The sequence below is a fragment of the Macrobrachium rosenbergii genome, chromosome 28, assembly GCF_040412425.1.
Source record: "Macrobrachium rosenbergii isolate ZJJX-2024 chromosome 28, ASM4041242v1, whole genome shotgun sequence".
NCBI classification, from domain to species: Eukaryota; Metazoa; Arthropoda; class Malacostraca; order Decapoda; family Palaemonidae; genus Macrobrachium; species Macrobrachium rosenbergii.
In genome coordinates, this window is record NC_089768.1 from 33,737,981 (window position 1) to 33,753,053 (window position 15,073).

At 34.5% G+C, this 15,073-nt stretch overlaps 1 protein-coding gene across 6 annotated transcripts in view; it reads right to left on the reverse strand.

Annotated features, from left to right (window-relative positions):
- l(2)gl (LLGL domain-containing protein l(2)gl) overlaps positions 1-15,073 on the reverse strand; it is a 103,571-nt gene that overhangs the window by 3,096 nt on the left and 85,402 nt on the right. Inside the window, exons 17-24 of one of the 6 annotated variants that reach the window (XM_067130586.1) lie at positions 13,707-13,990; positions 12,570-12,796; positions 11,961-12,138; positions 10,181-10,276; positions 8,560-8,708; positions 5,949-6,124; positions 3,691-3,761; positions 431-445 (exon numbers count right to left, since the gene is read on the reverse strand). In XM_067130586.1, the coding sequence (XP_066986687.1) occupies positions 443-445; positions 3,691-3,761; positions 5,949-6,124; positions 8,560-8,708; positions 10,181-10,276; positions 11,961-12,138; positions 12,570-12,796; positions 13,707-13,990 (1,184 nt within the window). In that variant the 3' untranslated portion in view covers positions 431-442. Of the gene's footprint in view, positions 1-430; positions 446-519; positions 606-3,690; positions 3,762-5,948; positions 6,125-8,559; positions 8,709-10,180; positions 10,277-11,960; positions 12,139-12,569; positions 12,797-13,706; positions 13,991-15,073 lie in introns of those variants that run through there. The other 5 variants (XM_067130585.1, XM_067130584.1, XM_067130589.1 and 2 more) reach the window with 5 other exon arrangements.

Sequence of the window (15,073 nt, forward strand, 5' to 3'; positions counted from 1 at the left end):
AATAGCCATAACTAGATGTAGAAAAAAAAAAGATTAGATCAAGAAAGCAACACATGTACTCGACCATAAAGCATAAGCAATCTGCACAGATTCAATATATGAAGCTTACAGGCAAGCTGAGCTAAGAGAATATCGATACACATCAAGAAAAAAGGAAAAATCCGTTTCTAAACTTGACTCCTTATATGAGATAGCAAACCAAGATTACAATAAAAGCATTTAAGAAGGCTTTCATCTTAAACAGAACAATATTCACAATGACACAGACTGATGACTATGCTGAAACTCATCCATTTTAAGCTGAAGTATCCCAACCATGACAGTAAAGAACTAATATGTGCCATATGAAATCTATAAAGGACACAGAAGCGAGTTACTCAATGCCAACTTTCAAATTATTCAAAGTAATATATAAGAAATTAATGAAGGTACTTACTGACAGTTACTGTAGAAGGTTAACACAAGCCAGATGTGGAAAAAAGAGAAAAATGGTTAGTTCATTTTGTCTTCTAGAATGAAGCTTTTCAAAGAATCTAATCACCCTATTCCCCAGTGTGATTTTCGTCACTCTCTTGTTATCTTGGTAGACAGAAAGCTTTTGGGCACTAAAGAAAACAATTAAGATTATTAATGAATTAGATATCCTAAATTGTGTATTCAAAGTGTGTATAAAATGCATCAAATGTGGTGACTAATACACAGTGTTTTTCTCTCTCACCATTAGATAATGTAACAGTGTGATGTGATATTTAATTCCTCAAAAGTCTACAGCTAAACATATAGGACAAGTCAATAAACCCAAATTTCATGTTAGGTAAATTACTGACAGCAATTTAATAAAAGCATGCAGTGAGGCCAATTAAGAAATATAATAATTTAGGCTTTACCATAAAAATAAATTATAAAAAAGCTATAGAACAATGTAATGGTGAATAAATCACCTGTCTTGGACCATCTGCTAAAATTAACAAACAGGTCCTTTCCCCACAATCCACTCATACATACAATATATCAATTATCTTGAGGCATAATATTATAGAAGCAAAGAAACAGTAAGGTTTAATTAACTCTCTGCCTTCATGGCTACACATGGAGGATATAAAGTATCCACTCAAATGAATACTTTTAAAATAATTCAGTCTGTCAAACTGAATTAAATTAAACTTATCCAAATTCAATGGATCTTTGTGCTGGAAAAGTACACATCTCATTAGTTAAACTCACATGCAGAGAACATGCAATACATTCAAATGCAACTGGCCAACATTTCCACATTCCCAAAAGTAAAACACAACAAAAGCGCAATTCTTTATTCTTTTACAAAGCAGGCTGGATTCCAACAAGCACCTTACTTTCCAAAGAATACTGCAAGTGCTGGAGGTTATAGTCAACAATATCATGATTAAAAAATTGCCCTTAATTCATGCGCTACAAACAGAAATTTACTATAGAAGTTAAAAACTTTACACAATTCAGAAATACACACAATAACCTACTATCTCTGGTATTAGTAACCCACAAACTGTCAAACACAAGACTAATACTGTACCAAAATTCAGCACATCCACCTCTACACACTCTAGTGCTTGAAAAACTGTAATCACAGGTATTTTGTTTTTTGAAAAACTTCTGTAAAGCTCTCAATCATGTTGAAGTGATATAGGTTCACATGAAATAATGTAAATGAAAAAATTCATTCCACCCTTTGTGATGTTGACATATTTGGTTTACTGTATTCATGGCTATCACTTCAATTAAGAATAAGGTACTGGCTACTTCATACCGAATTTTTCATTCAACGATACCATGAAATGCTGAGATATTGATGCTTTTTACTTCAATGTCAATATCACCTTTCAAAGGAAAACAAGCTTACGAATAAGAAGTGTACAAGACACTGACACTGGTCTTAAATAATATCATCTATAGACTGTACTACAGTATATTTTACAGAATGCAACAGTATGCAGTGCAATACTGTTTGGGAAACTCACATTTAACATAAAAATGCCTTCAGTATTTTTTTGATGAAATTATAAGACTGATATTTTTCCAAATACAGTAAGGTTTCTCTCTCTCTCTGCAGCTGATTTCCCTTTGGAATCCTCTTGGGTTTATAGTTTTTTTATTAATTCCATAAGGGTTTTCAATTGAAGATTTAAAGGAAGTTTATTATTTTCACAAACTTCATACACTATACTCAGTCTTGTTTCTTTGCCTGATATTCCTACACTCAAGTCTCTGGCTTTTTGAACATAAAATTAGGTCTGTACATCAAGAAGGATATTTTTGATGAGAGCAGCAAATTCTGGTGACCATTAATTCCACAAAATCATTAAGCTAGTTTAACCTTATTTGTTAAGTAATATAAAAAGCTGTGCAATTTCTGCAAAGGGTACTGAATATTTGCAGGGGTACTGAACAATTGTATACTTTTATTAAGTCAACCTGATTTTGCATCTTAAGTTTGTATGATTTCCAGTCATAAGCCTTCACTTACATAAATGTAAACAGCATTAGTTTATTCATTAGCAAGGCTTCAAAATGCTGAGCTGCTCTCGCATATACTCTTTTGCAAAGAGGCAACAATGAAGAAAATCATAAAAGCAATCCAAACTATAAGGTCACAACATACTGAATACTTTCATAAATGATCAATGGAATTCTGCATCTTTTATCACAAAAGTACTTTGCCAAAAACTGTAAAAATTTCACATCATTCCAAGATTACTGTAACCTAGCTTTAAACTTTTTACTTAGTACAATTCATTTTATCATCCAGGGCCAAGCCAAGAAAGTTGTGAGCAGTAGTGGGCAAGATAAGTATACTCTAGGAAAGGAAATTTTTGCACACTTTAAAATGCTTGTCACATTAACTGGCTTCCCAAACTATTCCTCATAACAACACAACTTGCCTTAACAAGTAACCATAACCAATCACCCAGTAATATGTTAAAATCCTGCAACAATTCACAAAATTATATTAGTTCCATCACCCATGTTTTTTATGTCACCTACTGGAAGAGAAGTGAATCTTGTCAAGAAAATGAAGGTATCCTGAAGGTGAAAAAATACTTTGAAGAACAATCACAAGTCATACCTCCTTAAAAACCAAATGACAAAGGAAAAACTGAAGGTTACTGAAACTGCAAATTGAACTTTAAAATATTAAACATGCATCAGTTATCTAATATTCAAGAAACACAAACTACACATAAACAAAGTGAAGCTGTTTAATAAACATCATGAAAGTGTTCTCAGGCCAACACACCACAAAGATGGTGGCATAAAAGGTTTAAACTCTATAAGCAAATCACTGCATGCATCAGAGGGACATTCACAAATACTTTATTTAATTATAAGGTTGCTTTTTAACTTCCATCATATCCAACTCGCTAAATTTTTGTACAAGCATGTTTTTGGTGACATTAAAATACATTTAATAAACATCTGCAATCAACTCCCAGACATATTCCAGTCCCCAATGACATCAACATTATGAAAATTTAATTCAGCCCAAACATAATTATTAAAGTAGTAATAACATGAGACAAAGGAAGTCAGCATCATACCAGTTTAATTATCCCTAAACAAGCACTGTAACCTTGTGAATGTTCCACCAAAATAACAAAACAAAAATGTGCATTCTTAAAAAATACTGAAGTGACAGCAACAAAAGCATGTTCAAACCTCTGTTCCATTCACGGCGCTGTGATTCACCTCAGTTGATGCCGTCTCAACTACTTGAATGGATGACGACTCTAAAGGAAAGTAATTTCTATCTAAGTTTAAGTTATACATATCTCTGATAAATGGCAAAATAGCTCAACTTCATTGCCTAGGCCTAAAATGCATCGGAAATTTATAGGTACTGTACTTCTTCCCTTACTAATTAAAGGAAACTATTTACAATTTAGAGTTCCCCCACAAAACATATCAAGACTATGAATGGCCAAATTAGCAAAAAGCCTACTGGGTTGGTATATACAGCTCATGAGTAACAAATGTGCCTTTCAACAACATGAAACATTGAAAACAACTGGCATTTCTACAATAACTAAAAACTTGCACCAACAGGCATATAAAAACATTCACTTTTCAAGTTACAGTACTTCAATATAATACTTACCTACATAAAATGGATCAACTCATGACACATTCAATCTATACCACATACACAAATATAAAGACTGCTGTGTGAAATTTTATTTGTACATAGCTACTTGAACCACCTGAACATTCATAAGCACAACAGAAAACCTACACTTTTCATAATCTGGCTAAAACACATTACTGTATATGGGTGAGTATTGTGCCACATCTCAATTTTTCCATATACAAATACTTTCTGCTGAAAATGCTGGTCTTTATTCTCTCCTAATCGGATTAAGCTGCTATAAGTCTTAGCAATAACTAGGTACCAAACTAGCACTCTCACATCCTATGTAAGGCTGCTCTGATGATGGTAAAAGCCTTCAGCATTAACAAGACACCCAGACCATTGGCTCCTCTCTTCATTCAAGTTTCTACACATACTGGCTTGTAACAAGGGGCTCTCACTCCTCATTCTAGCATGCTTGGGTCTGTTCCACTGACTAAGTTGCCTACTATAAATGTAATTCCAGACATGCCACTCACTGTACCTTTGTGTTGCCGTCCACAGCCTGTGTTACTGGACCTGACAAGAGACCATCCTTCCCCATCACCAACACAAATTTATGAAAGTATCACTAAGGAAGTTCCTCTTCCATAACTTCTCAATCCTAGCACTTACCCGACTTCCATGACCAAAAGTGGGAGTTTCTGGTTCACTGCTGAATCTCAGATTTTTCTGTCTGATTTGGAGCGACTGCCCACTGATTTTGCTTCTTGGGCTGTCCTATTGGTGTTTCACCCATTTACAGACAGTTCTAGGTTGCTGCACTTTCATCTTTATAGCTCTTCAAAGCATCAGTTGTTCTTCTGCCATTACAGTTTCTATAGATTGTTCCTACTGCAGAATGTCAGTTCTATATACAGTACTATTATGCTGGTGTTTCCCTATTTTACTGGTGGTCCTGGTGTTCCACACTCAGTGACCGTTAAACTTGCTTTCTGCTCTCCTCCTCACTGTAGTACTATTTTACTTACATTCCACAGTCCCATCAAAAGTCTTGCGATTTCAACCTGCCTATATAATTATTCAGCAAGGCAATACTGCTTTGTCCATAAAATGAACCTTTATCTTAAAAATTAATGTGTTGTATAAATACATGCACTCGCTGCATGCCAAGATATCATTCTCTTATATCCAACTGGATGACGTATCAATACAAGATTGAAGCATCACAATGAGTTGGGAATAAGAAAGATGTCTTACCTTGCTTTGAAGATGACTTCCTATCCTTTATGGAAGTTGGCCTACATAAGATTTTCATAATATAAAAGGGCCACAGCTGTTTCATAAGAAAACAAAGGGCTTTTTGAGTAATACACTGCGATGACCTTTGCTTGTACTGTTACCTTTTCAAACATTGTATATTACAAATTTTGTAAATTGCTAATGCTTTGCTATAAGATTAAAATTAATGTCCTTGGCGGAGCATCAATTCAACACCATTTCAGTGTTTGCTGACAACAAATCTAACAGAAGACGTAGTTCATACAAAGTTTGCCAGGAAAAACAAAGCACCAAACCTCAGAGAGGAAAGGCATTACTCACACTTTTACTGCCCATTTCCTATTTTCATTTTGTCCCTACTTAGTCAAGTCAGACTCAAAAAAGGAGGATGCCTTAGAAAAGTAAAAACTAATATCACAGAGGGCAAATAAATAAAAAAAAATTCAATAAAACTAGATACTATTCACTACATACCTTAATTCTGATTCAGGCTTCAAGATGTTACAGAGCTACACACAAAAATTTCAGTAAGCAATTCTTATTCTAGTTCCTCTAATAAATGACATACCTTGCGAAGACGACGAGACTGACGTTATGGTAGTAGACTTGACAACAGTCACACTACTGGTGCTTTCTTGTTTCAGTGTGGAAGTACTGCTTGATACAACCGTTTTATTACCGCTGCAAGATTCCACAACGACTTCACTGCTCTTCTCACTCTTTTCAGAGACTTTGAGATCATCCCTATGATGTCATTTGGTCATGCATAAACGTAAATTAATTACTAAAACAACAAAACACAAAACGTTCAACATCATAAAACAAACAAGTGTAACGTTATTAGTCTAGACAACACAGCAATGTTAATGCTGACAACAATAACAATAAGATCAATATTTCCTGCAGTTATGCAATTACTAATTAGTCAAATGTATACAGAAATATGCTTGTGCACATTTTTGAAGGGAAAAAAACAAACAAGTTAAACATTTCTGATCTGGTATATACAAAACATTTCTGATCTGGTATATATATAAAAAAGATTACTTATTAGACACTAGTGACTAAGGAATTTTTGTCAAATAGTTTTTTACAGATGAAGTGAAAAAAAAGTCAGGTGAATACACATATTCAAGACATAAGGAGAGTAAGACATCATCAACTTCAGCAAGTTTGATAAATAATTCACTCGAAGACCCTAATTCACAGATTTGCTTATTCATGAGCTGCAGAGATAAGAGGCAGAATTTCTTTGCGACCTTTGAAATTTAAATAACAGTTTATACAAGTGTTATCATGGAATTAACATTACATCTGAATATCAGGAGTATAATGTATATAAAACCTGGAAACTAGCTGTTAACCTACAGCATACATTATACTCTACTCAAAACACTATACTTCAACTGGAATGCCCATTGTAAGTTTAAAGATCTAGTGCATTCTTACAACAAAACAAAAGCATTGCAAAATTCAAATATAATTTTCTTGCCTGCCAAATCCATAACTACCTATCTATTACCTAGAAAAAAATAAGAACCATGAAATGGAATTTCATGCAACATTCTCAAAGAATCCTTCTGAAATTCTAGATCATTACAGCACAAAAAAAAAAAAAAATACATTAAAGATAACAGGAAAATCTAGCGCAACATAAATTACAAATCTCCACAGCAAACACTTAAGGCATGGCAAAATGATCTATCAAAATCTCATAGGTGATAAACGGTAAATGCATAATATAAACATAGGATTTGTTGTCCACAAAACAAATTGCACATAAATGAGTGCTTACAACAGCACTTTCATGCCAAACAAGTTATTCATGGAGAAGTAAAATGAATAATGGACTATACTGTAAACCAGCAAAACTCAATACTTCAACTTCAGGTACGTTTCCAAATCAAGCTTTGCATTAAGTACTCGTCCAAAACTTAACTATCACGAAGAAAACTACCAAATTACTGTACCTGCTTGGCAAGTGAATGGAAACAAATTAAGCTATATAAGACATCCTTCTTCATAAGTGCAGAAAATAATGATTTGCTTAAAAGGAGACAGACACACACACACACACAGGCCCTGTTTCACCATCATACACCTTTTCCCCTGTAACTTAAGTCCTCAGATTCACTTAATGACAACAAGAAACACACACCACAAACACTTTCCAATCAACAACAATTATCCTCAATTAGGAAAGTTCTTGAAATGTCCCACTGTGCACCCAAGACAAAGACAAAACTTGGGGAACAATTTCTTATAAAAGCGCAAGAAGCAGACACACAGGTACAAACCTTTTAACTGCAATTCAGTACACCTATATTATATCTAAACAAGTTCTGAATGCTGCTGCTACTTATTACGATTACAACGGGCAATATTCAGATGCTGTCTCAAGGGATAATCATCATTTAAAGAAAAAAAATTAAAATATGGCTTTTGTATAGTTTAGTATTTAAGGGTACTTTTCCAGTAAAATACAGTATGCATTTCTGTTCTTACTTCTGTGGTTTCCATAGGCATTACTGACTTGGTGTTTGCACATTTGTTTAAATTGGATAGGCTAAGTAAATTGCAAGTTAGGCTAAAGATTTGGGGGTAGTACAGTGCAGGTTATGCTTAGGTTTACTGCCTTAACTGCAATGCAGATATGGCAATTAAATATGAACAATCATCTAAACCTAGCAGCTTTGAAAATTCTAAGTGTGTGTGAAATTTTAGGTGTGTGTGACAGATATCTAAAATAAAAATCCTCTCTAGCACAGTTCATCCTACCAAAAAATATAAATCAGGTTCAATAGCTAACTATCTTTCTTAATCATAAAAGATCTGAACAAGAGGTCATCCAAGCTGACCAATGAACTCTCTAAATATACCAACGAATGACTAAGTCATTAAAAAAACTTTATTTACTTAACTGTTTGAGCAGGCAAATTCATGCACTTTGCTCTGACTAAAGTGAGGCAAAATAACACTAAATGAAGACTAGTAGTATAATGTACTGTACTAAGCATTTACTATGAATACTACAATCAAAATGGAAAAAAATAAAGCACCAAACAATGGCTGTGTACTGCACAACAGAGGAAAAGCTTAGGAAACATGAGTAATTCAAACAGCGATGTACAAAGCACAAAGTCGATATGCTTAGACAGGAGTAGGCAAATGTTACTCACATGTGGTCACGAATAGAATCAATCGTTATGTCGCCACTTAATACACTTGAGTCGCCATTTTCTTTAACTTCGTCCAATTTCTTTAAACTTCCGCCGACTGCTTCTGTAGTTTCTTTTTCTTCTTTATCTTTATTAGATTCATTTTCAGCCTGAAACATAAAATCAGTAATGATTACACTTCACATTAAATTTCTTTACCGAATATTTACCTCTTATTTTGAATTAAATAAATCATTCTGACAAAAAGCTTTAATAGTTTAACAAGAGAGTACAAAAATTAAAATAACCCCAACTGTGTAATACTCATTTACAAAAAGGTCATAGTAATTGTTGCTTTTACTGTAACAAATCAATATTCTTGACTACTGTATGGTATAGGCCAATGGATTCATTGCAAGAAAGGTAAATATTGTCTTATGTGGTAGATAGAGCCAAAATCTAATTGAGCAAGTGAATATTTTGGGATAACTGGAAGATCTGAAAATTTTTGCACAAGGATTTGCCCCAACATTTTGTTTTCAGAGCTCAGTACTATAAGACCAGTGAGTCATATTCCTGGACTCTCAAAGATGCTGCTAGAAGATTTGTTCTTAAAAAGACAAACACTGGTCCAGATGACTGTGACAAGATTGAGTGAAGCAACCATAGCTGATCAGCTTGAAGACTAGACATGGTAACTCAGAACTAATCGTTTTGTGAAATACCATATCTTTCCATTGTATTTGTGAGTTTTCATGTGTAACTGGTAAATTTATTGAGTCACAAAAATCCATCCTTAACATAGTTTTAGTTGCAGCTTGCCTTTTACAAAATCTTGCAAGGATCCAATCTTTCAGAGATCTTGCTGCTCCTGCCCTCAGCAACCCGAATATTCTAGATCTTTGAAGTTTTATTGTACTATAACGAAAAGTTTCTCTGCATTTAGAGAAGCTTCAGCACCTTTATGCCTAACTAAAAATTCCTTTAAAAAGGCATGTGTCTATTCCTGTTAGGTTAGGTCACATTTTTTAATTACTAAAATACATTTTCTCTTTAGGCCTGGCTTTGGAACACTGCTGTCTCCTTTTTACATAAAAAAAATTACAGTGGAAAGGCCATGATTACCTTAACATTTGCTCCTGCAAATTCTTCCAACCTCTTCAATATATTTCTGTATAACACAAAACTTATAAAGCTTGTTTGCCATTTGGCAATATATAAACATACAAAATGTGGTTATAAAATTAATATTTTGAAATTCAATAACCTTGGCATGGTATGTCAAACAGCACATGTCTCCCAGTACAAAGATGTGTATTCCCCTAGACTAAATAAAACTTTCCACATCAATACGGTACGGAGGCACCACCTTTGGTGTGTCTTGTGCAGCATACAGTAGTAAGCACTACAGAATTTTTGCAGAAACCATTTGCTCCAATTATCAAGTCTCACTGGCGAGCAAATCTTTTCGGAACGGCCTAAGACATTCTTGAAATGTCAAGATGGTTTTGGTAAATTACTATGTAAACCAACTTAAGGCATTACTACAAACTTAAATTTCCTAAAAATAAGAGCATACATCAGGTTATACAGTACCTAAGAATGTAATCATTAAAACTACAAATAAAAGAAAAATGTATACCTCTCTCTCCTCAGCAGGGGGTTCAGCTGGCGCTGCTGCGTTTTCGGAAGGTTCTGGGGCATCCTTGTCCCCATCTTGCTTTGGTTCATCATTTACCTGAAAGCCCAAAGACCAACCTTACTGGACTGACTGTTTGAAAGATTATAAATTACTTGGTCAACTTTACTGAAATTTACCTGAATGCCAAAAACATCTTGTATTTATTAAACTGCATTCAAAACAAACATGCTGTAAGGAGCATTATAACCTCTGACACAAAACTAAGCTAGACTTGAAGTAAAATGAGCAAGACTGTGTAAGGAAACAATGTTCTTGAAACATGCAAGAGACACACTAGTCATCATTAATATTTCTATGCAAACTTTTCTGTACATGGGGATTAGGTGTGAAAAGCATTCACACAGGTACAAGGATAACTAAAGGTCCCTGATTCAGTAAAAACTTTTGGGAAAAAACAATACAGTATAAGAAATCATCTCAACAGCCTAAAACCTGTTTATCGTTGTTGGGAGAAAGGATACTACCACAGAAGAGTAATGGTATATAAAACTAGAGAAAACAAGATATGAAGTTTGTGGAAAAATTCTTTGCATTCATTTCGAGTGCTTGGGAAATACTGGCCACCTACAAAGAGGAAATGAAGTTGTGAAATTTGATGTAAGAATGTCATATATCAAGGAATGTCTGAAGTTTTCAAGACATTTATAGTCAATGAAAAATCATCCTAGCTATCTCTTGGGTTTTACCATCACCCCTTGTACAATGGGATACTTGAAGTTAAGGGTACCCACTACACTTGACAATTGGACTGAATATAGAAGGAACAAGGTTTTTCTACTTGGAAACATTAATTTTATTCATGAAATTGTTATCAAAAAGTAAATACAATTGACAAGTTTAAAAGAAGAACTGAGATTTCACCTTAATTTCATTTATTAATTTGTGGAAACCCTCTGACCTGTAATTTTGTACACCCTTAGTGTACTATATACCTGAAAATTTCTAGCATTGCATATCTAAATAAGGTCTGTTGGTAGAGACAGTTCCAATGCAATAAATGTACATTATGCCATCATTCAATAGAATAGTGGCATTTAAATTCATATATTTTCTCTTCAGATTAAAATTTTGATACACTTAAGTCATTCTGAGTTTAAAAGAATCATCATCATCTTACAGGTCAGTTACTTACAGGGCAGGCACCATGGTTGAAAAACAAATGAACAACTGCACCCTTTTTCCAATTACTAAATCCGTCACTGACCTTGCTTGTAAACTTTAATCCCATCCCCCCAACACCCCTTCTGTCTTTAAGAGTGTGAAAATACAATTATGACTGTGTGGGGAGGTGAAGATGAGTTCATTGAAGGACTTAAAGCACTACACTGTCCTTTGTCCTGGACTTACACATATTCATAGCATGCTGGTTGACTTCCCTTTTCAGTTGTGTATCTTTTTGCTGTATAATAACTGTTTATTGCTGTGTTGGTCTGTTCTTTTCTCGCTTTGCTGTCTTCATTGCCCCTATAATTCTGTTTTATAATTTGCTTCTTTCTATACCTTGGTTATTTCACATAATATGTGAAGATAAAATGGCAAATACATTCTTTCCATGGTAAGTGAAGCCATGATTATTAATGAAAAACACACTTAAATGTAGCTACATTCTCTGTGAGAAATGGCAAATACATTCTTTCCATGGTAAGTGAAGCCATGATTATTAATGAAAAACATACTTAAATGTAGCTACATTCTCTGTGAGAAAAGTAGTTTTTCTTACCTTGGCATCAGAAACTTCTTTTTCCTTAACTTCTGGTTGTTTAGGTTTTACGAGAACTGGAACAGTTCCTGATGCTTTTGTAATGTACCGCGCTGACAAGGATACACGTTCCAACTCACAGGGAGACATCATATATAAGGCTTCACCTCGATTGCTGAACACCACACTGTTGATGCCACTATTAAAAGTGCAAAATTAATCAGTAAAAAAACAAATTTTAAGAGTTTAAATAGTCAATCTAAGACTAACATGAGGTAAAAAAGTATTCTAGCTACAGTATAAAATACCTAATTAGCTTTCAACATTTCCCAAACCCAGACTAAAGGGTAACACTCACTCCATGGAAGAGAATCCCACAGCAGGGGAGGTAAAAAAAGGAAGAACAGCAGCTAATAAAAAATGGATACAGAGCAATGGCAATCATCCAATATTTCATTATCATCACAGTGATTTATTATTGCACTCATCTTTAGCTTAGCAGTTTTGAAAATATCCTCAATTCAACTATATAATTTTAATTACCTCGTAAAAAACAAGCTACAGCAAATTATGTACAGTATTCTATTTCTATAATACCTATAATTTACCTTCAATTTGAGTAATACAAACCTAATGTCTTCTTTTTTGATATAGGGCGCTTGTATCTGTCTTCGGCAGTCTGGTAAAGAGAACACATTGAAGTCACCCTGGTTAGTTATCACCATAAATGCTGCTTCTGAATACGAAACATCTGCACTGGACACAAAATTGGCGTAACCAATCTTACGCACTCTTGATCCTTCGTGTGCAGTTAGTTTGAATTTACAGAAAGGCTTGAGTTGCGGCAAAGTAAATACCTGAAAGAGAAAGCGCATTGCAAACCAGACACTTAATGCTCAATTGTTCAAGTAACTCTCTGAACTCTATTTTCACCAAAAACATACTCTCTTGGCTTATGGCAGAAACTGAGAGCAGAAAGTACTTAAAAACTGACAATAAAGCACAAAATATAATCTAACAAAATTCAAGTAACTTCAGATACTGAAGAAAACATAGGACGAAAGTTTCACTCCAAAATTAATCGCTTTTACTTTTCCCTAGTGCATTTGTGTCCCCTGACATTAAATAAAATAGGAGTGTTGGCATACACTGAGCTAAAATGTTGTTTCACGCTGACCTGTGAATCAGAAAGACAATGGAAAATAGAGGTAACAATCTGGAGTTTTTACACCTCTCCTCTTCACTCTCTCTACTTAGCTGCAATCTACAATGGTTGACTAACATCTGGGAACATAATTTAACTTTTAGGTCAACAACTACTGAATTTTACAAAACCGGCCCATTCGTCTTTCCTCATCCGATTGAGAGATTTGAAGACTGGTCACCAGATATGCCCCATCACTATGATACAAGGCTGAAGAAAAGTAGAGGGAGGATACCATTCTAACCTGACCATCAACATCCCCATCTTGGCTTGCCCTCTCCCATTTCCTTATCCCAGTCTTCTGATTGAGTAGCTCCAGAATAACTATAGACAAACCTTGTATTATAACTCTGATATTTCTTTCTGTAGTTATTTGCTGCTACGGATGAAAACGTGCTGGTTCAAAAATTTTGGCCTACTCTGAAATAAACTGGTATTGTTCAAAATGATTGGGCCCCTCTTTTTCCAATGGCATACTGAGGAAATCAATTCTTTCTGCTACTCGGTAAGAATTAAGACTCAATAATCTGGGTATTATCAACATGTAAACTTGAATACATTACCTTGAATTGTTCCTCTGAGCATATTAAGACTCTGTGAGGTTGGTTAGGATTGTGTGGAGCAGCTGCTTCTTTTTTGACAGCCATAGGCTCTGGGAAGGGCCGACTGGCCCCATCTAAGATACAAATGCTTATAACTGGAGCGCCATGTTTGAGATGAATTTCTTTCCCCAACTGTACAGTTAAAGTTATTTCATTTCTTTTATCTGAAGGTGGTATGGCAATTGTGAACACAAAGATGGCACCACTGTTTGTGCCAGCCCACAGTGTGGCAGACATTGCTTGAGCTGCAAGAGTAAAAATAAAGAAAAATTATAAATATCTAGTAGCATACATAGGATTATTTTTACTTAGGCTACAAAACTCCTGGGAAAAGGGAATACAAACTGGAAGCATACATGATGTATAAAAGGGAGGAGACTAATTATGTAAAACAAAGCAAAAAATAACTTATTAAACCATGTAAAATTTAGATTATTAAACAGTTTAGCCTATACAGTAATAATTTTTTGCATCAATGATTCTCACCTCGCTTTCATGTCTTAACTTTCAAATCACAATAGCTTTTACCTTAACGAATATGAACAAAATTTATAACCATCCTTACTCGGACATCGAGAGGTCTTGTTTATTTCCCCTCATCTTGCACTACCAGAACTGACAAGATCAAATTCTAAAAGTGATACACTGACATTAAGTCCCACTAGAAGAAATTTTCTAATAAAAATTCATACGAAAAAATTCAACAGCAATCTTTTTCATCCAAGATCAAAATTTTTGCCGATCAACCAACAACAATATTAAAGGTTTTTAAGTAAATCAAATATAAGGACATGCTGTCAGAATCTTTTTCAATTTGATCAAATTATTATATTTTTACTGAGCTAACAATTAAATTTTATTATGAAAGCCAAACCCTTTGGATCAACTTTCAAAAGTACTTTAACTACCTCTTGATAATAATAATTTAGGTTTTACAGGCTCCACTTAAAATGCTGATACAGTCCGACCTCAAAAATCCGGCATTCCATGGTCCGGGACGTTTTTGAATCAGCCGCCATTAGTTCTTGAGCAGCTATGAGGGCGGCGCCACATTAACTTTTTGGATTTTTTTTTTTATTTCAGAACTGAAGCTTGGTCCTTAAATATATACGCACATTTTATTTCCAACAAAAGCATTCTGTGAAACTAATACAGCATACAAATGAACCGTAATTTACATATATACTCATGCATCAAGCGATCAATAAAATTTCATCCAAAATCATGATTTTACCACATACATCGTGTATGGTGTGAGATGTATTTTCAGTAGATTACACTATGCTAGGCTTTCTGTGCCTGTCTCGATTTCGGTAGGTACCAACGAT